Below are 21799 nucleotides of genomic sequence, written 5' to 3'. Positions count from 1 at the left end.
AAATATTTGCATCTGCGTATTATCATTATCCGTTTGGCTGCTGACGTATTTTTTCGCATTTTTGGCACAACATAAGAAAAGCGCGATAGCGTTCCTGTACAGTCAAACATTCAAATATAACTTACCTCATAAATATCCACTGATACGTAACTGGCCATCTGGTAGAATTGTTTCATATATTGAAACTTGTTGATAATATATAATTTCAAGGCGGCATATATTAGGTTGGAAACTATGAAACGGGCGTTTTATGTTTAGTCTGTGTTCAGCTGCGACTGAAAGAGATACATTGTAACATGCGCTCGATATTTTAATTTATAAAACTTAAAGGTGTTCTTCTTACTCATTTTGTAAAATTTTTTCGTGTTTGTATCCCATTTTTATTTTATTTTTATCCTAAACCAGATGGAAACAAAACGCGATTTATATCTACTCTTCTTATACGAGTTTAAATTATATCATACTGCAGCTCAAGCTTCAAGAAATATTAATCAGGCATTCGGAGATGGATCCACCAATGAAAAAAATGCTCGATATTGGTTCCAAAAATTTCGTTCTGACAATTTGAGTATCGTTAATGAGTCTCGAGGAAGACCATCAGCCCAGATTGATAACGAGGAATTAAGGACGACTGTGGAATCCGATCCACACAATTAGTCGAACACTTGGGTTTAAACTAGGAACTAGTCATACAGCTGTGTTAAAACATTTGCGTGCAATAAATAAAGTCAAGAAATTGGACTCATATGTGCCGCACGAATTGACACAACTGCAGATGATTGACCGCAAAAGCAAGTGCGCATCTTTGTTGCTTCGCAATACACAATTGCCATTTTTACACCAAATCATCACTTGTGATGAAAAGTGGATTTTGTATGATAATCGAAAACGATCATGCCAATGGGTAGATAAGAATACACCCCCAGGACACACTCCAAAACCGAAATTTCATCAAAAAACAATTATGATCACCATATGGTGGAATGCCCAAGGAGTGATCCATTATTCCTTTCTACAACCAGGCGAAACTATAACAGAGATGTCTTATTGTCGTGAAATTGATGTCATGCATGAGAAACTTATGAAAAAACAACCAATATTGCTCAATCGGCACGGCGCAATATTACTGTATGATAACGCATGACCACATAAAGCTTCAATTACTGTTGACAAATTAATTTCTCTACAATATGAAATTTTACCACATCCTCCATATTCACTTGATATTTCACCGACCGATTATTATCTTTTTCGTAATTATGAATTATTTTTAAAAGAAAAAAATACAATAACCAAAATGATATTATAAAAGACTTTGAATTATTTATTAACTCTAAAAATAAAGATTTTTTTCAAAAAGGCATATATGATTTGTCCAATCGTTGGCAAAACTCGTAGATGCCAATGGAAATTATTTCAATTGAATATAATAAATAATGTGAAAAATTGCGCTTTTCGTTTTTTATTTTCATTCAACGGCCGTTTCATAGTTCCCAACCTAATATTTGGTCTGTCGCAACATAATAATAAACATAATATATGGATGAAATATAATTACCGTTTTGTTAATTCTCCATTTTTTTAATAAATTTTGTTTTAAGATTAGCTTATCTATCTTGTTAATTCTTCGTTTATTTAAATCAAAATGATATTCTCATAGTCCACAATCTAAATGGACAATTCTCTAGCAAGCTATAGAGATTATATATCAAAGGAATTTTCTTGCTCATTCGATTCTACAGATTAAATATCGTTCTTATAGATAATTAATCAAAATGTCAAAAAATATATTATTGCCCTATAACTTCTGTACTTTTGTTTAACGAAACTTAGATTCCGAACGCGAATTAATCATTCAGGATTTAAATGTATGTTTATTTAATTGAATCTTTGGAATCGATAAATGTGTTACATTTTGCTACGTAATTTTAAATTATCAGTTTTTTTCAGTCTGACCTTGAAAATTTCGCCAGATATTGATCTTAAGAAACTAACGATGATGAATGCTGTCCTGAGCAACGTAACATACTTACTATTTTATCGGTAAGATAAAATAATAAGTAGCCTGATAATAATAATAAAATAGGTTGAAAAATGCACGAATCAGAGAACAAAGTATTAAAATTAACGATTTCAAGTTTCTTACCTTTTTTTCGGACGATGTAATTATTTAAGAACGGATTTTCTTCATAATTATGAGCGAATAACGTTCTATAAAGTTATGAAAGAATATAAATCGTTCAACTTATTACGAATTTATTAACTATTAGATATAGTCTTGTTAGTTTACTAATAAAAACAGAAAATCGTAGAACGCAGATACGTTAACTAATACTTCGGTTGCATCGAATGAAAAATTCAGATTTATTAATTAATTATCTTTTTTAACAAATCTATATTAAAGATTTATTAATTAATTATTGGTTTCAACGAATCCAGAAAACAGACTTAATAATTTATTGTATAGTTATAAAGTAATTAGTGACTGGATTTATAGAATGACAAATACTGAATGTCTCTTTTGATTGACTTTTACTGACTGCAAACTTTCCTATTTCCCTTTTCTCAGAGGCATCTAGCTCACATATAAAAATCTTGTTAAAAATAAAAGATTTCCTTTCCATTTCTCTCTTTTTCTTTCCTTATCTCCTTCTCTCTCTCTCTCTCTCCCTCTCTATTTTGTTTCCCTACCTATATTAACTCTATAAACCTCTATCTTGTTTCCCAATCTATATCTTCTTACTTTTTCTCTCTACCTCCTCACGCTCAATCATTCTTAATATTGTATAAAAATGCTATTCTGATTGAATCAAAATTAAATATCAGAAATCTACTGTATTACGAAGTCAGATCCGATAGAAGCAAGATTAGAGGAATTTATTAGAATGATTTAACGGAATACAGTTTTATAAAGAGTGATGTTGTAGATCATTTGAACTCCTAATGTCTTGAGTTTTAAAGAGTTATGAGTTATTGACAACGGTTCAATTATATTGAAATCTTAAGATAAATATTTAAAAAATCGATTTAACTTTTTATTTAAGCATATTCTTAGTTTACGTATTTATAGAAAAAAAAAATAAATAAAAATAATAATAAAATAAAGAAATAAAAGTACTCAAATGCAATTGAAAAAATTTTAAGTTGACAGCTAAATCATTTAAAAATTTTAATTCACTTATAAAGTTACAATTTGGAAATTACATTTGTATTAAGATAATTATTTATGAAATTATTTAACACGGAATGAATAATAATTGATCTTGTATGTTATTTTTTCCATTCGATATCACATCCGTCTCTTGGTCCACCGTTTAATTGTAACCCATTTTCAATCATAGTAATATCTGGACTCTTGTATCGATCATGTATTTCCAAATCATCGTTTAACCACAACATTTTGCCAGATTTTTTCGAATCTGGCCAAACAACGTTTAGTAAAGTATCGTTGGTACCATTTGGAGTTGGATTTCTGTAAACAAGTAAATATTAATCGAAGTTTTCCACTTATGACATTGCTTGCTACTAGACAATTTATTTTGAATTCTAACCCGTATTTAATAAAATTCGTCCACAAACGTGTCATCCTTTTTTGTAACAGCGTCATCCTGTTCTTAGCATTGGGATTTACTTGGTATGAATCTGAATAAAATATCATTTCCAAATCGTCACCATGTGCAGCACCTATAACAATTAATTATTATGATTAATAAAAAAAATAGAATAGAAAGATTGAATAAGTAAAAGTTACAAATTTCTCTTATTTATAGCCAAAAAATCAACTAAAGATTTCTTATGGTCCTATAATTGTGAAAAGGGTTCGGTACAGATATTAATATTTAAAAATATCCCAGTATCCAATATTATTTGTCATCAATTTTACATGTAAAATGATTTTTTCAATGTGATCATGTAAAAACTTTTGTCTACGAAGCACCTATATTTAATGAAGAATACCTCAGGAGAAAAATTCTCACTGACTGTGATCTCACCTAAAGATTTCTAGAGATTTTCGAATGGTTGCAATAGTACATCTAAACTTTAGAAAATTGAAAATACTTTATAATAAATTTATGATGATCCATATAAAACACTCTTGATACTTTCCACGTATTTAAGTAACTAATACTAATCTATGTAACTATAATCCTTTCTAGAGAGCTTTATAGGCAGATCATGATGTTATTAATCATCAGTTACTCGATCAAGAAAAAACAGTCGTTCTATATTTAACCCTTAATCGAGCAAGAACAAACAACTCTCAAATCATAGCAAGTTTTAAAGTTAACTTGCCGTTTTGATTTTTATATATACGCGAATAAACTTGTTCTTTTAGAGAAAAGACATTTTTATTTATGATTCTCATATTGCTAATTACTACTATTTATTATAGTAATTAATTAGTCCATTTGATGTCAATGTTCAAAGGATTGGATCCATTAAGACATAGGTGAACAATTGCGACATACAAATAAGGGGTTGGCAGGCTGATAGTAGCCTCACAGTAGAGTTATTTGGTGGTGATATTTCGGAATAATGAAGTTATATTTAGGAATAATGAAAGAAGGAGATTTGCACCAATATTAGATAAGGAGGACATACCGAAAATGCCTCATTTAAAGGTTATTAGTTAAATCCGTAAAAAAATGAATTACGGACACCCTTTATAAAGAGTGTATGTCACTCTACGACACCAGTTTATTTTTTCTCTAAAATCATGTAAATGATAGTTTATGAAACACCTATGGTTAATAGGTATACCTCTTGGCAACAATCCTTTTAGCCGTTTTAAAGTTTTCCAGAAATGTTAGAATGAATGCAACATAGCTTTTAGTGCTATCGAACCTGTGGATTCACTGATGCTAATAAATACCGCTTTGAACGTCTGGTATGAACGTATTCATCTTATCATGATATGATATAAGGGAATAGGAAAATAATGATTTATTAAATGAACAGCTACATTTTCATATTCAAGTAGTAATTGAACGGGATAATTTCAGACATGAATTTCACCATAATTCCATATACGATATTGGTGCTAGTGTTCCTCTCTTTCACCTATTAAATTTGGAAACATCACCAAGGTAATATCTTATCCAGACTAATATCCTTAATGTATAAACCTCAAGCCATACATATACAGTATATAAACTGGATATATAATAAAACATACCATCAATATCAATGCCAAGTAGAATTTTGTGAAGCGATTTGTTATAAATGAAATCATATCGATAATAATAAATGGGATCGTCGAATTTTGCCATTAATTTTTCCTTGTAATCTATAGGAGATATAAACAAAACTTCCGTAGCAGTCTAGAAAGTATTATAACAGAGTTAATTTATTCAAAATCGTACCTATTCCTTAATTTAACTTACCTTTATGATTTGACGTAAGCTGGCATTCGTTATACCATCTTCTATATTTGGCATGTCGATTTTTGTTATTCCAAGTTGTAAAGCGTATGTCCAAGAAAACTTCACACAATCGAGAATACCACCCATTGCTATAAAATTCGAAATAATAATATAAATTTAATGTAAATAGAATAAATAGCAAGAATACTAACTATCAAGGAATGAAATTAATTCGTCTTTGGCATAGCCTAGCATGTGAGATCCGTGATTATAATTTCCAGATCTGGATTTTTTTAACGAACATTCGGTTAAGAACCAATCTGGACCGTAATTTGGATTTTCCAGAGTTGGTTTCAAGGGAATATTTATCTAAAACATTGAGTTTATGAAAACTTCTATTAAATAGTAAAATAAATAGAATAATTTCTGAAAGTAATTTTTACTCTCGTTGTGTTTGAAATTGTTCTAGTCAAATTTTCTACATCGACTTTATAATAAAATTCAAGTAACTCATCAACGTTCGTAGCTGTGGATCCAAGTTCCTTAGCGAATGCGTAAGCTCTTTCTGTTGCATCTTCTGGTATACTGAATCCCCAATAACATAATGGTACTCCACTCATCTCGATTGAATTACGGAACAGACCTGTCAATAGAATAAAATTAAAAATAAGGTGAGTGTTAAATAAATTTTGATTTTGAGCATAAAGGAAATCATTGAATACCTTTCGATTTTTCTGAAAGTATGTGATATCCTACACTGACACTACCAGCACTTTCACCAGCTATCGTCACCTTATTTGGATCACCACCAAATTTTGCTATGTTATCCCGAACCCATCGCAGACCAAGATTTTGATCTTTTAGGCCTGCATTACCAGTTGCATTTTGATGTTGCAACGCTAAAAATCCTGTGCGGAATATTATTAAAATTGATTTGTTAATTCGATCATTTTGTTATTTCTTATTTCATCGATATTTCTTTTAAAGAGTATTAATATTTAGACATATTTATTTATAATACTGTCTAAGTAACATAGAATTTATTTATAATATTGACAAAGTAAGATGGAAAAATATAAAATAATCAGTGATGTATTCGTTCTGTCAACAATTGTCCATTGCAAATGTTATAAAGTTAGTTCTCCCTTTGTCAGATGCCTTGCTTATCGATCATTCTTTTAGGATAAATGAGACAATCAGTATAGTGACGAATGTATTCGTTGTCATTATATCGTGTAGCTAGAAGCTCAGAAAACTTCATATTTCATTTATGAACATTAATATCTACCGATATTTCAGTTACTGAATAAATTAACTATCGTACCAAGAGCACCCAACCGGTAATTAACAGTGACGACTATTATGTCCTCTTCAATCAGATAATCAGGAGAGTAATTAAATTTCGAAGCTGCCCCAAAAACGAATGCTCCCCCAAAAATCCAATACATAACAGCTTTGAGATTAGTGTCTTTCCCATCTTTAGGAAGCTATTGGGAAACATTGTAAAATAATATTTATTAATCCAATCGAACTAATTGACTAGTATGATTGTAATTCCTATGAACTAAAATATTATAAATGAGTACTGTAGTAATATTCTTTTACTTAATGATCGTAATCGTGGAGAAATATTTCTTACTATTAATTTAACATGGCGTTATGAATGGTTATGATAATAAACTGTGTTATACAGATTGTTTAGAAGAATATTTTTAAAAAGTGCCTTAGTTGAATATACCGTATTGATAGTTAATATGTTAAATAACATAAACATGGAAAATCACCTGCGGCGTATAGACATTGAGATTCAGACAATCCTCTTGGCCGATGAATTTGTTATTATGCATTTGTGGACAAATAGGACCATCCTTTGTGGCATCGAACACTTTGGTCCATGGATCTAACTCGACAGGTGGCTAAAGAAAATTTTCATTTGCTTTGGACGTCATATCGATTTTTTTTCTAGCTCTCTCTCTCTTTCTTTCTTCCTTTTTCTCTTAATTACGATAAACTTACTCTAAATCGAAGATGTCCAATTGGTGGTTTGCCGTAAGGGATACCTCTATAGGTATGATATTTCTTAGATTCTCTGATGGTAGTCAAAACGAGACCCTTCACCGATCCTTTGGTAGTTTTTATCACTGGTGAGAATTCAGCTGCCGAGGACCAACTGAACAAGAGAAAAATGTAGAGCACAGACATATTGTACGTCTTCGATGTTAGCTCAGCTAAAATAGACAACTAATGACTATCTTGTAGGTTAACTACTAAAAGAAATTTAGAAAATGCTAAGGTAGAACTGGTTGGTATTGTTATCGCAACAGTAAATATATATGCATACAAGTATTATCATTTCTAAATGTCCATTATTATGTTACTTGCCAACTGTCAGAATTTCGTAAAATATTTCTACGTTCTAGCATAAAAATATTGCATATAATTTCAAGGAAAAAGTTATTTACAGATTGCTACAATCTCATGATAAGCATATGGACAAACTTTATGGACGTCTTAAAACTTTGTAGTCGTTAATAAACTTGTTTCTTAAGTACAAAGAGCATTCACATTTTCAAGTAATGAGATCATTGACCAGTACCGTAGCATGTTATAAATATAATATATCAAAAGAATTCTGTGTTTATTCAGTTCTACAGTTTATATATCGAATGTATCGGTAATTAAGCAAAATTGGTAATGTCGCATATATCAAAAGAGTGCATAATTGCCCTATAACTTCTGCACTTTTGTTTAACAAAACGTAAATTCCGAACCCGAATTAATCATTCAGAATTTAAATGTATGTTTATTTAATTGAATCTTTGGAATCGATAAATGTGTTACATTTTGCTTCCTAATTTTAAATTATCGGTTTTTTTCAATCTGATCGTGAAAACTTCGCCAGATATTAGTCTTAACAAACTAATGATGATGAATACTGTCCTGAGCTACTCTATCGGTAAGATAAAATAGTAAGTAGCCTGATAGTAACAGTAAAAGAGGCTGAAAAACGAATGAATCAGAGAACAACGTATTAAAATTAACGATATCAATTTTCTTACTTTTTTTCGGACGATGTAATTATTTAAGAACGGATTTTCTTCTTAATTATGAGCAAATAACGTTCCCTAATGTTATGAAAGAATTCATAAGTATTCAACTTATTACAGATTTATTAACTATTAGATACATTCTTGTTAGTTTACTAATAAAAACACAAAATTGTAGAATGCACATACGTTAACCAACAGTTAACGGTTTCATGAAATGCAAAATACAGATTTATTGATTAATTATATTTTTTTACGTATCCATATGAAGATTTATTAATCCATTATCGGTTTCAATGAATACAAAATGTGTACTTAAGAGGTAATCGCATAGATATTAAGTAATAAATGGCCGAATTTATAATTGATTGTTAGATCACTTAATAGTTAAATTCCACTTATAACGATACCATATTAATAATTAAACCTGAATTAAGTTAATAATTTGAGAAATTATTTAACTCAAGTGAACAATAATTAATCTTGTATGTTATTTTTCCATTTGTTATTACATCCGTCTCTTGGTCCACCGTTTAATTGTAACCCAGTTTCAATCATTGTGATGTCTTGACTCTTGTATCGATCATGTATTTCCAAATCATCGTTTAACCATAACATTTTACCAGATTCTCTCGAATCTGGCCAAACAACGTTTAATAAAGTATCGTTGGTACCATTTGGAGTTGGATTTCTGTAAACAAGTAAATATTAATCGAAGTTTTCCACTTATGACATTGCTTACTACTAGACAATACATTTTGGTTTCTAACCCGTATTTAATAAAATTCGCCCATAAACGTGTCATCCTTTTTTGTAACAGCGTCATCCTGTTCTTTGCATTGGGATTTACTTGGAATAAATCTGAATAAAATATCATTTCCAAATCGTCACCATGTGCAGCACCTATAACAATTAATTATTATAATTAATAAAAAAAAATAAAATAAAAAGATTGAATAAGTAAAAGTTACAAATTTCTCTTATTTATAGCCAAAAAATCAACTAAAGATTTCTTATGGTCCTATAATTGTGAAAAGGGTTCGGTACAGATATTAATATTTAAAAATATCCCAGTATCCAATATTATTTGTCATCAATTTTACATGTAAAATGATTTTTTCAATGTGATCATGTAAAAACTTTTGTCTACGAAGCACCTATATTTAATGAAGAATACCTCAGGAGAAAAATTCTCACTGACTGTGATCTCACCTAAAGATTTCTAGAGATTTTCGAATGGTTGCAATAGTACATCTAAACTTTAGAAAATTGAAAATACTTTATAATAAATTTATGATGATCCATATAAAACACTCTTGATACTTTCCACGTATTTAAGTAACTAATACTAATCTATGTAACTATAATCCTTTCTAGAGAGCTTTATAGGCAGGCCATGATGTTATTAATCACCAGTTTCTCGATCAACAAAATACAGTCGTTCTATATGTAAGCTTGAATCGAGCAAGAACAACCTTCAAATAGTAGCAAACATCTTTTAAAGTTAACTTGCCGTTTTGATCTTTATATATGCGCGTATAACTTGTTCTTTTAGAGAAAAGACATTTTTATTTATGATTCTCATATTGCTAATTACTACTATTTATTATAGTAATTAATTAGTCCAATTGATGTCAACGTTCAAAGGATTAGATCCATTAAGACATAGGTGAACAATTGCGACATACAAATGAGGGGTTGGCAGGCTGATAGTAGCCTCACAGTAGAGTTATTTGGTGGTGATATTTCGGAATAATGAAGTTATATTTAGGAATAATGAAAGAAGGAGATATGCACCAATATTAGATAAGGAGGACATACCGAAAATGCTTCATTTAAAGGTTATTAGTCAGAACTGTAGAAAAATGGATTATGGAATCGCTTTATACAGAGTATATGTCACTCTACGATACCTGTTTATTTTTACTCTACAATCATGTCAATGATTGTTTACGATACACGTATGGTTAATGAGTATACCTCTTGGCAACAATCCTTTTTAGCCGTTTTAAAGTTTTCCAGAAATGTTAGAATGGATCAAACATAATATCTCGTGCAGGCTGTCAAACCTATATATTCATTGATTCTGGAGAATGCTACTTTTGATCATCTGCTATGAACGTATTTTTCTTATCATGTTATGATATAATGGAGTAGGAGGTAGTAAATAACGTTGTATTATATAAAAAACTTCGTTTTCATATTCAAGTAGTAATTGATCGAGGTATTTTCAGATCAGAATTTCTTATTCGATTTTGTTGCTATTATCCCTATTATTCATCTCTTATGTTTTGGTGACATCTAAAACTAATATCCTTAATATATAAATCTCAAGCCATACATATACAGTATATAAACTGGATATATAATAAAACATACCATCAATATCAATGCCAAGTAGAATTTTGTGAAGCGATTTGTTATAAATGAAATCATATCGATAATAATAAATGGGATCGTCGAATTTTGCCATTAATTTTTCCTTGTAATCTATAGGAGATATAAACAAAACTTCCGTAGCAGTCTAGAAAGTATTATAACAGAGTTAATTTATTCAAAATCGTACCTATTTCTTAATTTAACTTACCTTTATAATTTGATGTAAGCTGACATTCGTTATACCATACTCTATATTTGGCATGTCGATTTTTGTTATTCCAAGTTGTAAAGCGTATGTCCAAGAAAACTTCACACAATCGAGAATACCATCCATTGCTATAAAATTCGAAATAATAATATAAATTTAATGTAAATAGAATAAATAGCAAGAATACTAACTATCAAGGAATGAAATTATTTCGTCTTTGGCATAGCCTAGCATGTGAGATCCGTGATTATAATTTCCAGATATGGATTTCTTTAACGAACATTCGGTTAAGAACCAATCTGGACCATTATTTGGATTTTCCAGAGTTGGTTTCAAGGGAATATTTATCTAAAACATTGAGCTTATGAAAATTTCTATTAAATAGTAAAATAAATAGAATAATTTCTGAAAGTAATTTTTACTCTCGTTATGTTTGAAATTGTTCTAGTCAAATTTTCGACATCGACTTTGTAATAAAATTCAAGTAACTCATCAACGTTCATTGCTGTGGAACCAAGTTTCTTAGCGAATTCGTAAGCTGTTTTTATTGCATCTTCTGGTATACTGAATGCATAGTAAGCTAATGACACCCCACTCATTGCAATTGAACTACGGAATAAACCTTTAAATAGAATGAAGTTGAAGATAAGTTGAGGATTAAATAAATTTTGATTTTGATCATAAAAGGAAATAATTGGATACCTTTCGATTTCTCTGAGAGAATATGAAAATCTACACTAACGCTACCAGCACTTCCACCAACTATCGTCACTTTGTTTGGATCACCACCAAATTTTGCTATGTTGTCGTGAACCCATCTTAGACCAAGATTTTGGTCTTTTAAGCCTGCATTACCAGTTGCATTTTGATGTTGCAATGCTAAAAATCCTACGCGAAATATTATTAAAACTAATTGGTTAATTCGCTCGTTATGTTATTACTTATTTAATTATTATTTCGTTTAAAAAATGTTGATAATTGGCCAAAGCTATTTGTCATATTGATATAGTAATACCGAATTTTTTGTCCATTAACATATTTGTTCTATTAATGATTCTTAATCGTATCTTTTGTTAAGTTAGTTGGAAGATAGTTGGACTAGACGTGTTGCTCATACATTCTTGTTATCTTATTAATGAAAGTATTAACGTAGTGACGCGTATATTCGTATTTCATTTTTAAACATTAATTTTATCTACTGATTTTTCAGTTATTGGATAAATTCGTTATCGTACCAAGAGCACCCAACCGGTAATTAACAGTGACGACTATTATGTCCTCTTCAATCAGATAATCAGGAGAGTAATTAAATTTCGAAGCTGCCCCGGAAAGGAATCCTCCCCCAAAAATCCAATACATAACAGCTTTGAGATTAGTGTCTTTCCCATCTTTAGGAAGCTATTGGGAAACATTGTAAAATAATATTTATTGATCCAATCCAACTAAATGACTAGTATGATTGTAATTCCTATGAACTAAAATATAAATGAGTACTGTAGTAATATTCTTTTACTTAATGATCGTAATCGTGGAGAAATATTTCTTACTATTAATTTAACATGGCGTTATGAATGGTTATGATAATAAATTTTATTATACAGATTGTTTACAAAAATATTTTTATAAAGTGCCTCAGTTGAATATACCGTATTGATAGTTAACATGTTAAATAACATAAACATGGAAAATCACCTGCGGCGTATAGACATTGAGATTTAGACAATCCTCTTGGCCGATGAATTTGTTATTATGCATTTGTGGACAAATGGGACCATCCTTTGTGGCATCGAACACTTTGGTCCATGGATCTACCTCGACAGGAGGTAGAAAATTTTCATTTGCTTTGGACGTCATATCGATTTTTTTTCTAGCTCTCTCTCTCTTTCTTTCTTCCTTTTTCTCTTAATTACGATAAACTTACTCTAAATCGAAGATGTCCAATTGGTGGTTTGCCGTAAGGGATACCTCTATAGGTATGATATTTCTTAGATTCTCTGATGGTAGTCAAAACGAGACCCTTCACCGATCCTTTGGTAGTTTTTATCACTGGTGAGAATTCAGCTGCCGAAGACCAACTGAACAAGAGAAAAATGTAGAGCAAAGACATATTGTACGTCTTCGATGTTAGCTCAGCTAAAATAGACAACTAATGACTATCTTGTAGGTTAACTACTAAAAGAAATTTATAAAATGCTAAGGTAGAACTGGTGGGTATTGTTATCGCAATAGTAAATATATATGCATACAAGTATTATCATTTCTAAATGTCCATTATTATGTTACTTGCCAAGTGTCAGAATTTCGTAAAATATTTCTACGTTTTAGCATAAAAATATTGCATATAATTTCAAGGAAAAAGTTATTTACAGATTGCTACAATCTCATGATAAGCATATGGACAAACTTTATGGACGTCTTAAAACTTTGTAGTCGTTAATAAACTCGTTTCTTAAGAACAAAGAGCATTCACATTTTCAAGTAATGAGATCATTGACCAGTACCGTAGCATGTTATAAATATAATATATCAAAAGAATTCTGTGTTTATTCAGTTCTACAGTTTATATATCGAATGTATCGGTAATTAAGCAAAATTGGTAATGTCGCATATATCAAAAGAGTGCATAATTGCCCTATAACTTCTGCACTTTTGTTTAACGAAACGTAAATTCCGAACCCGAATTAATCATTCAGAATTTAAATGTATGTTTATTTAATTGAATCTTTGGAATCGATAAATGTGTTACATTTTGCTTCCTAATTTTAAATTATCGGTTTTTTTCAATCTGATCGTGAAAACTTCGCCAGATATTAGTCTTAACAAACTAATGATGATGAATACTGTCCTGAGCTACTCTATCGGTAAGATAAAATAGTAAGTAGCCTGATAGTAACAGTAAAAGAGGCTGAAAAACGAATGAATCAGAGAACAACGTATTAAAATTAACGATATCAATTTTCTTACTTTTTTTCGGACGATGTAATTATTTAAGAACGGATTTTCTTCTTAATTATGAGCAAATAACGTTCCCTAATGTTATGAAAGAATTCATAAGTATTCAACTTATTACAGATTTATTAACTATTAGAAACATTCTTGTTAGTTTACTAATAAAAACACAAAATTGTAGAATGCACATACGTTAACCAACAGTTAACGGTTTCATGGAATACAAAATACAGATTTATTGATTAATTACATTTTTTAACGTATCCATAATGAAGATTTATTAATCCATTATCGGTTTCAATGAATACAAAATGTGTACTTAAGAGGTAATCGCATAGATATTAAGTAATAAATGGCCGAATTTATAATTGATTGTAAGATCACTTAATAGTTAAATTCCACTTATAACGATACCATATTAATAATTAAACCTGAATTAAGTTAATAATTTGAGAAATTATTTAACTCAAGTGAACAATAATTAATCTTGTATGTTATTTTTCCATTTGTTATTACATCCGTCTCTTGGTCCACCGTTTAATTGTAACCCAGTTTCAATCATTGTGATGTCTTGACTCTTGTATCGATCATGTATTTCCAAATCATCGTTTAACCATAACATTTTACCAGATTCTCTCGAATCTGGCCAAACAACGTTTAATAAAGTATCGTTGGTACCATTTGGAGTTGGATTTCTGTAAACAAGTAAATATTAATCGAAGTTTCCCACCTACGACATTGCTTACTATTAGACAATCCATTTTGGTTTCTAACCCGTATTTAATAAAATTCGCCCATAAACGTGTCACCCTTTTTTGTAACAGCGTCCTGTTCTTTGCATTGGAATTTACTTGGAATAAATCTGAATAAAATATCATTTCCAAATCGTCACCATGTGCAGCACCTATAACAATTAATTATTATAATTAATAAAAAAAAATAAAATAAAAAGATTGAATAAGTAAAAGTTACAAATTTTTCTTATCTATAGCCAAAAAATCAACTAAAAATTCCTTATGGTACTATAATTGTGAAACGGGATCGGTACAGATATTAATATTTAAAAATATCCCAGTATCCAATATTATTTGTCATCAATTTTACATGTAAAACGATTATTTCAATGTGATCATGTAAAACCTTTTGTCTACGAAGCACATATATTTAATGAAGAATTCCTAAGGAGAAAAATTCTCACTGACTGTGATATCACCTAAAGATTTCCAGAGATTTTCGAATGGTTGCAATAGTACATCTAAACTTTAGAAAATTGAAAATAATTTATAATAAATTTATGATGATCCATGTAAAACACTCTTGATATTTTCCACGTATTTAGGTAACTAATACTAATCTATGTAACTATAATCCTTTCTAGAGAGCTTTATAGGCAGGCCATGATGTTATTAATCACCAGTTTCTCGATCAACAAAATACAGTCGTTCTATATGTAACCTTGAATCGAGCAAGAACAACCTTCAAAAAGTAGCAAACATCTTTCAAAGTTAACTTGCCGTTTTGATCTTTATATATGCGCGTATAACTTGTTCTTTTAGAGAAAAGACATTTTTATTTATGATTCTCATATTGCTAATTACTACTATTTATTATAGTAATTAATTAGTCCAATTGATGTCAACGTTCAAAGGATTGGATCCATTAAGACATAGGTGAACAATTGCAACATACAAATAAGGGGTTGGCAGGCTGATAGTAGCCTCACAGTAGAGTTATTTGTTGGTGATATTTCGGAATAATGAAGTTATATTTAGGAATAATGAAAGAAGAAGATATGCACCAATATTAGATAAGGAGGACATACCGAAAATGCTTCATTTAATGGTTATTAGTCAAAACTGTAGAAAAATGGATTATGGAATCCCTTTATACAGAGTATATGTCACTCTACGATACCTGTTTATTTTTACTCTACAATCATGTCAATGATTGTTTACGAAACACGTATGGTTAATGAGTATACCTCTTGGCAACAATCCTTTTTAGCCGTTTTAAAGTTTTCCAGAAATGTTAGAATGGATCAAACATAATATCTCGTGCAGGCTGTCAAACCTATATATTCATTGATTCTGGAGAATGCTACTTTTGATCATCTGCTATGAACGTATTTTTCTTATCATGTTATGATATAATGGAGTAGGAGGTAGTAAATAACGTTGTATTATATAAACAACTTCGTTTTCATATTCAAGTAGTAATTGATCGAGGTATTTTCAGATCAGAATTTCTTATTCGATTTTGTTGCTATTATCCCTATTATTCATCTCTTATATTTTGGTGACATCTAAAACTAATATCCTTAATATATAAATCTCAAGCCATACATAAACAGTATATAAACTGGATATATAATAAAACATACCATCAATATCAATGCCAAGTAGAATTTTGTGAAGCGATTTGTTATAAATGAAATCATATCGATAATAATAAATGGGATCGCCGAATTTTGCCATTAATTTTTCCTTGTAATCTATAGGAGATATAAACAAAACTTCCGTAGCAGTCTAGAAAGTATTATAACAGAGTTAATTTATTCAAAATCGTACCTATTTCTTAATTTAACTTACCTTTATGATTTGACGTAAGCTGGCATTCGTTATACCATCTTCTATATTTGGCATGTCGATTTTTGTTATTCCAAGTTGTAAAGCGTATGTCCAAGAAAACTTCACACAATCGAGAATACCACCCATTGCTATAAAATTCGAAATAATAATATAAATTTAATGTAAATAGAATAAATAGCAAGAATACTAACTATCAAGGAATGAAATTAATTCGTCTTTGGCATAGCCTAGCATGTGAGATCCGTGATTATAATTTCCAGATCTGGATTTTTTTAACGAACATTCGGTTAAGAACCAATCTGGACCGTAATTTGGATTTTCCAGAGTTGGTTTCAAGGGAATATTTATCTAAAACATTGAGTTTATGAAAACTTCTATTAAATAGTAAAATAAATAGAATAATTTCTGAAAGTAATTTTTACTCTCGTTGTGTTTGAAATTGTTCTAGTCAAATTTTCGACATCGACTTTGTAATAAAATTCAAGTAACTCATCAACGTTCATTGCTGTGGAACCAAGTTTCTTAGTGAATTCGTAAGCTGTTTTTATTGCATCTTCTTGTATACTGAATCCACTGTAAGCTATTGACACCCCACTCATTGCGATTGAACTACGTAATAAACCTGTAAATAGAATGAAATTGAAGATAAAGTGAGTGTTAAATAAATTTTGATTTTGAGCATAAAGGAAATGATTGAATACCTTTCGATTTTTCTGAAAGTATGTGATATCCTACACTGACACTACCAGCACTTTCACCAGCTATCGTCACCTTATTTGGATCACCACCAAATTTTGCTATGTTGTTGCGAACCCATCTCAGACCAAAATTCTGATCTTTTAAGCCTGCATTGCCAGTTGCATTTTGATGTTGCAACGCTAAAAATCCTGTGCGGAATATTATTAAAACTGATTTTTTAATATGCTCGTTATTTTATTACTTATTTAATTATTATTTCGTTTAAAAAATGTTGATAATTGGCCAAAGCTATTTGTCATATTGATATAGTAATACCGAATTTTTTGTCCATTAACATATTTGTTCTATTAATGATTCTTAATCGTAACTTTTGTTAAGTTAGTTGTGAGATAGTTGGACTAGACGTCTTGCTCATTCATTGTTGTTATCTTTTTAATAGAAGAATTAACATAGTGATGCGTATATTCGTATTTCATTTTTAAACATTAATTTTATCTACTGATTCTTCAGTTATTGGATAAATTACATAACAGCTTTGAGATTAGTGTCTTTCCCATCTTTAGGAAGCTATTGGGAAACATTGTAAAATAATATTTATTAATCCAATCCAACTAATTGACTAGTATGATTGTAATTCCTATGAACTAAAATATAAATGAGTACTGTAGTAATATTCTTTTACCTAATGATCGTAAAAGTGGAAAATTATTTCTTACTATTAATTTAACATGGCGTTATGTATGGTTATGATAATAAACAAGAATATTTTTATAAAGTGCTTTAGTTGAATATATCGTTTTGATAGTTAACATGTTAAATGACATAAAGATGGAAAATCATCCGCGGCGTATAGACATTGAGATTCAGACAATCCTCTTGGCCGATGAATTTGTTATTATGCATTTGTGGACAAATAGGACCATCCTTAGTGGCATCGAACACTTTGGTCCATGAATCTACCTCGACAGGTGGCTAATGGAAATTCTCATTCATTTTGGACAAATTCATTTCGAATCTTTCTCTCACTCTCTCTCTCTCTCTCTCTTTTTCTCTTAATTACGATATACTTACTCTAAATCGAAGATGTCCAATTGGTGGTTCGCCGTAAGGGATACCTCTGTAGGAATGATATTTCTTAGATTCTCTGATGGTCTTCAAAACGAGACCCTTCACCGGTCCTTTAGTAGTTTGTATAACTGGTGAGTATTCAGCGACGAAACACCAACTAAATAAATAAACTTGGAGAAAAAAAATGAAGAGCAAGGATAAAATGAACTTTATCATTGTTCCCAAAAAGCATGTCCACATCTAATATTCCTTTTCATAAATTACCGTATATAAAGCAATGTAGTTTACGTTTGACTACGACTGGTGTTTGGACATCTTATTGTTGTAAATTCAAAACATTTTTTACTTTTACGTATATATATATATATATATATATATATATATATATATATATATTTATATATATATATATATATATATATATATATTTATATATGTTTTGTTTTTTCATTGAAAATATTATTTGTACGTACGATCTTCTTTGTATATATATATATATATAAGCGTTAACTTATTTTCAAGGTGATATTTGAATGTTATCTTTTAAATGACACAAAACAATGTTAGAATATATCGCTCGGGAATAATTTGTTGCTATCATTTCGTTTAACGTTTTAACGTTTTTATGTTTAAAAAGAATTCGATGTAGAGTTTTTAAATAAATACATATTATTGATTTCAAAATAATGGACAGCTATGGACCTTATATCTTTATAACTAATAATAATAAATTATATTGATTAAATACTAGTAAATAGTATCGACTAAATATTTTATTTTTAAATATTATTTTTAAATATTTTATTTTTACACAAAGGTCCTTCTGCTAATATCCAATGATATTATATTATACGTTAATTCTAAATTCTTATCTAATATTCTGTATTATTCTGTTCTTTCAGTTTTTTTGTATGTTGGTAATTCAAAGTATTATCTGGATAATGGTGCTGCAGTAATATCAACGGGTAAACGAATATTGAACTAGCTTGTTAAAGTTTTTAATTTCTTTTTTCTTTTCTTTTTCTTTTTTCAGTAATATCCAAACGTCAGCTTGACTTGCGTACGTAAAGAACTTTCATTGTTGATTGTAGGAAAGGGTTTTTAACCAAGAACGATGTCTCTATAATAATGGAAGAGTCGATACGTGACCGTTTCTATAGAACAGTCGATTGCTCTCGAGTTCGTGCCAAAGCAAGTCGCGCCAATTATTGACTCTTGTCGAACATCCATATATACCTAGATACATTAACATACATACTTACATATGTACGTAAAGTGTATACGATTCAAGTGGTTCATCTTTAGAAAATTTCTACAACGAGAGATGAAGAAATAAATTTGATAAATGTTTGGTTGCTTATTTTAAACGTTATGTTATTCTTTTTTCTTTTCGTTTGTTCGACACAAAATAAAAAATCAAAAAGAAAAGATTAAAAAAATATATCTATCCGTATATTTCTTATCAAAACGATAAATTAAAATCTTTCTTGTCTTGAAACAATTCTCATTATTTCATGTAGATATAGATTTATATACATATATACGTATGCAGATGGGTTTGTATTCTTTTTAAACGTTATTTATACTTTCTTTATCATTTATTCGATAGAAAATGAAAAAATATAATATATGTATATATTTTTTTATCAAAATGATAAATTATGATTGATTTTTTAAATTTACGTTATTATATATAAATTATGTATATATATATACATATATATATATATATATATATATATATATATGTATGTATGTATGTATGTATGTACGTGTAAATGCGTTTATTTTTTTTCAGAAAATTTTTACGACAAAAAATGAAGAAGCGAATTAGATAAACGTTTGGTTTTTTATTTTAAACGGAAAAGTTTTTCTTCCCCCTTGTCATCTGTTCGACAGAAAATAAAAGAAAAAAACTTATCTTATTCTTATTAAAACGATAAATTATAATATTTCTCGTCTTTAAACGATTTTCGTCATTTCACGTTATATATATATATGTACATATCTATATATACATGTGTATATATATGTATACATAGATATACATATGTATATATATATATACACATATATATATTTGATTGCTTTCACAAACCTTCCCCATTTACTTGATCACGCACGTCCTTCGTCCCTTCGTGCCAAGGGATCGTGTTTCTTGATAAGACCGAAGCAAAATGTGGACATTATCTTACCAAATCTGCTTTTCTCGAAAATTTATATTCGTGGGGTTAATTCTATTTCTACTTATGTCTATTGTTCGAATTTTCTTCCCCCCAGTCCTTTTCAATCATGAGTTTAAACAGTATATGACGATAAACGATCGTTCGACTATTGTAGACAGTGATGAACAACGTGAGATAGCTCATATTGTTTTGTTACGCTATGAATTGTTAATGAAGGAGGAAGAAAAACGAAAAAAAGAGACAAAAAAAAGATAGGAAGAAAGATTGGAGAAATAGAGATAGAGATAGAATGACAGAGAGAGAGAGAGAGAGAGAGAGAGAGAGAGAAAAGAAAAAGAAAATAGCAAGAAATTATAGAAGAAAATGGAGGTGCGCACTAAATATGTATGTAAGTAGGTACATATTTATGTATACATAGATACATACATACATACATATATACATATATACATACATAAATACTTACATATGCATATGTACATATGTATATAGATAAAACGTAGTGTAGAAAAGGAAGATTGCTTAATGGATTTTAAGTGATGATCCGTTTAAAAGGGTTCGAGTAGGTCTTAATAATAAATGATAAAATGATATTATAATGGTTCTGGTTAATACGTCTCTGGTTTTTTTTTTCTACGTTTCTATTTATTATGAAAATATAATACAAAACATCCTATGTTGTATTACATAGATAACAATGCTCAATTAACGTTTCTTCTTCCTTTTTTTTTTCTTTTTTTGGGGTTTCTTTTCTTTTCTTTTTTTTTTCTTCCTTTTTTTTCCTTTTTTGTTCAAACATTACCATATCCAACGCTATGAGAAGCAATATGTCGGGATAGGTAAGGTTATTGTATTATTCGTTCCTTCTCTATTCTTCGCGCATGACTCGTTATTTTTTCTTTTGTTTTTGTTTTTGTTTCGTTTCGTTTCGTTTCATTTCGTTTTGTTTTGTTCTATTCTTTTGTTTTTCGGTTTTTCACTCTTCCTTTCACATTTTTCCTTTTTCCTCACTTTTTGTTCTCTCTCTCTCTCTTCTCTCTCTCTCTCTCTCTCTCTCTTTCTCTTTTTTCTTTCGTTATTTTATTATTCCTTTGGTTGCTTTTTGATGGAAAAGGCCCGATGATGTGTGTACAGAGATATTATACAGACGAGACGTTATAGAGCAGATACAGATTAGTATTAAATAATAGAAATCATTAATTTCGGCGTTAATAGGGAGGGTGGGGTGAGGGAAAGTGTTAAGGGAAAGGAAAGATGGTGGCTTTAAAATAGTCTGTTATTACGTATACGAGTGTGTTTACGTGCATGTATA

General features: G+C 29.7%; 3 protein-coding genes and 1 long non-coding RNA gene across 7 annotated transcripts; 1 reads left to right on the top strand and 3 right to left on the bottom strand.

Moving 5' to 3' along the window:
- Nucleotides 1-165: 165 nt before the first annotated feature.
- Nucleotides 166-1449, top strand: LOC124421832. The gene is made up of 2 exons (XR_006941729.1): nt 166-330; nt 406-1449. It is a non-coding gene; the product is annotated as an uncharacterized LOC124421832 (long non-coding RNA).
- A 1688-nt stretch (nt 1450-3137) lies between these two features.
- Nucleotides 3138-7657, bottom strand: LOC124421831 (juvenile hormone esterase-like). The gene is made up of 10 exons (XM_046957474.1): nt 7380-7657; nt 7148-7279; nt 6688-6850; nt 6086-6271; nt 5807-6006; nt 5576-5732; nt 5385-5512; nt 5177-5321; nt 3552-3684; nt 3138-3472 (listed from the first exon to the last, which is right to left on the bottom strand). The coding sequence occupies exons 1-10, from the start codon at nt 7563-7565 to the stop codon at nt 3271-3273; spliced, it is 1632 nt and encodes a 543-aa protein (XP_046813430.1). The 5' UTR covers nt 7566-7657; the 3' UTR covers nt 3138-3270.
- A 1030-nt stretch (nt 7658-8687) lies between these two features.
- Nucleotides 8688-18608, bottom strand: LOC124421888 (cholinesterase 2-like). 3 transcript variants are annotated; one of them, XM_046957575.1, is made up of 11 exons: nt 18305-18608; nt 18194-18205; nt 12690-12809; nt 12233-12395; nt 11700-11885; nt 11420-11619; nt 11189-11345; nt 10998-11125; nt 10790-10934; nt 9181-9313; nt 8688-9101 (listed from the first exon to the last, which is right to left on the bottom strand). In XM_046957575.1, the coding sequence occupies exons 1-11, from the start codon at nt 18539-18541 to the stop codon at nt 8888-8890; spliced, it is 1695 nt and encodes a 564-aa protein (XP_046813531.1). In that variant the 5' UTR covers nt 18542-18608; the 3' UTR covers nt 8688-8887. The 3 variants fall into 3 exon arrangements, 1 of the variants encoding a protein (XP_046813531.1); XR_006941735.1 differs by lacking the exon at nt 8688-9101 and adding an exon at nt 10324-10717 and having other exon boundaries at nt 9199-9313; XR_006941736.1 differs by lacking the exon at nt 8688-9101 and adding an exon at nt 10391-10717 and having other exon boundaries at nt 9199-9313.
- Nucleotides 14192-18011, bottom strand: LOC124421889 (acetylcholinesterase-like). 2 transcript variants are annotated; one of them, XM_046957576.1, is made up of 8 exons: nt 17549-18009; nt 17236-17421; nt 16957-17156; nt 16726-16882; nt 16535-16662; nt 16327-16471; nt 14721-14850; nt 14192-14641 (listed from the first exon to the last, which is right to left on the bottom strand). In XM_046957576.1, the coding sequence occupies exons 1-8, from the start codon at nt 17568-17570 to the stop codon at nt 14428-14430; spliced, it is 1182 nt and encodes a 393-aa protein (XP_046813532.1). In that variant the 5' UTR covers nt 17571-18009; the 3' UTR covers nt 14192-14427. The 2 variants fall into 2 exon arrangements, 1 of the variants encoding a protein (XP_046813532.1); XR_006941737.1 differs by lacking the exon at nt 14192-14641 and adding an exon at nt 15928-16254 and having other exon boundaries at nt 17549-18011.
- Nucleotides 18609-21799: the final 3191 nt, after the last annotated feature.

Source organism: Vespa crabro, chromosome 2 (assembly GCF_910589235.1).
Source record: "Vespa crabro chromosome 2, iyVesCrab1.2, whole genome shotgun sequence".
Classification (NCBI taxonomy): Eukaryota; Metazoa; Arthropoda; class Insecta; order Hymenoptera; family Vespidae; genus Vespa; species Vespa crabro.
The sequence above is the reverse complement of the archived record's forward strand: the minus strand, read 5'-3'. Positions and strand labels throughout refer to the sequence as shown.

What these genes read in the sequence shown, in the direction of transcription:
- LOC124421831 (XM_046957474.1), bottom strand. Translation starts at nt 7,565, where the DNA reads ATGTCTGTGCTCTACATTTTTCTCTTGTTCAGTTGGTCCTCGGCAGCT. An exon ending in CAATTTCAAACACAACGAGA is followed by an intron (nt 5,733 to 5,806) that starts GTAAAAATTACT and finishes TCAATGTTTTAG; the next exon opens with ATAAATATTCCCTTGAAACC. An exon ending in ACGAATTTTATTAAATACGG is followed by an intron (nt 3,473 to 3,551) that starts GTTAGAATTCAA and finishes ACTTGTTTACAG; the next exon opens with AAATCCAACTCCAAATGGTA.
- LOC124421889 (XM_046957576.1), bottom strand. Translation starts at nt 17,570, where the DNA reads ATGTTAATGGACAAAAAATTCG. An exon ending in ACTTTCAGAAAAATCGAAAG is followed by an intron (nt 17,157 to 17,235) that starts GTATTCAATCAT and finishes TTCTATTTACAG; the next exon opens with GTTTATTACGTAGTTCAATC. An exon ending in GCGAATTTTATTAAATACGG is followed by an intron (nt 14,642 to 14,720) that starts GTTAGAAACCAA and finishes ACTTGTTTACAG; the next exon opens with AAATCCAACTCCAAATGGTA.
- LOC124421888 (XM_046957575.1), bottom strand. Translation starts at nt 18,541, where the DNA reads ATGTGGACATGCTTTTTGGGAACAATGATAAAGTTCATTTTATCCTTG. An exon ending in ACTTGGCATTGATATTGATG is followed by an intron (nt 9,314 to 10,789) that starts GTATGTTTTATT and finishes TAATTGTTATAG; the next exon opens with GTGCTGCACATGGTGACGAT. An exon ending in GCGAATTTTATTAAATACGG is followed by an intron (nt 9,102 to 9,180) that starts GTTAGAAACCAA and finishes ACTTGTTTACAG; the next exon opens with AAATCCAACTCCAAATGGTA.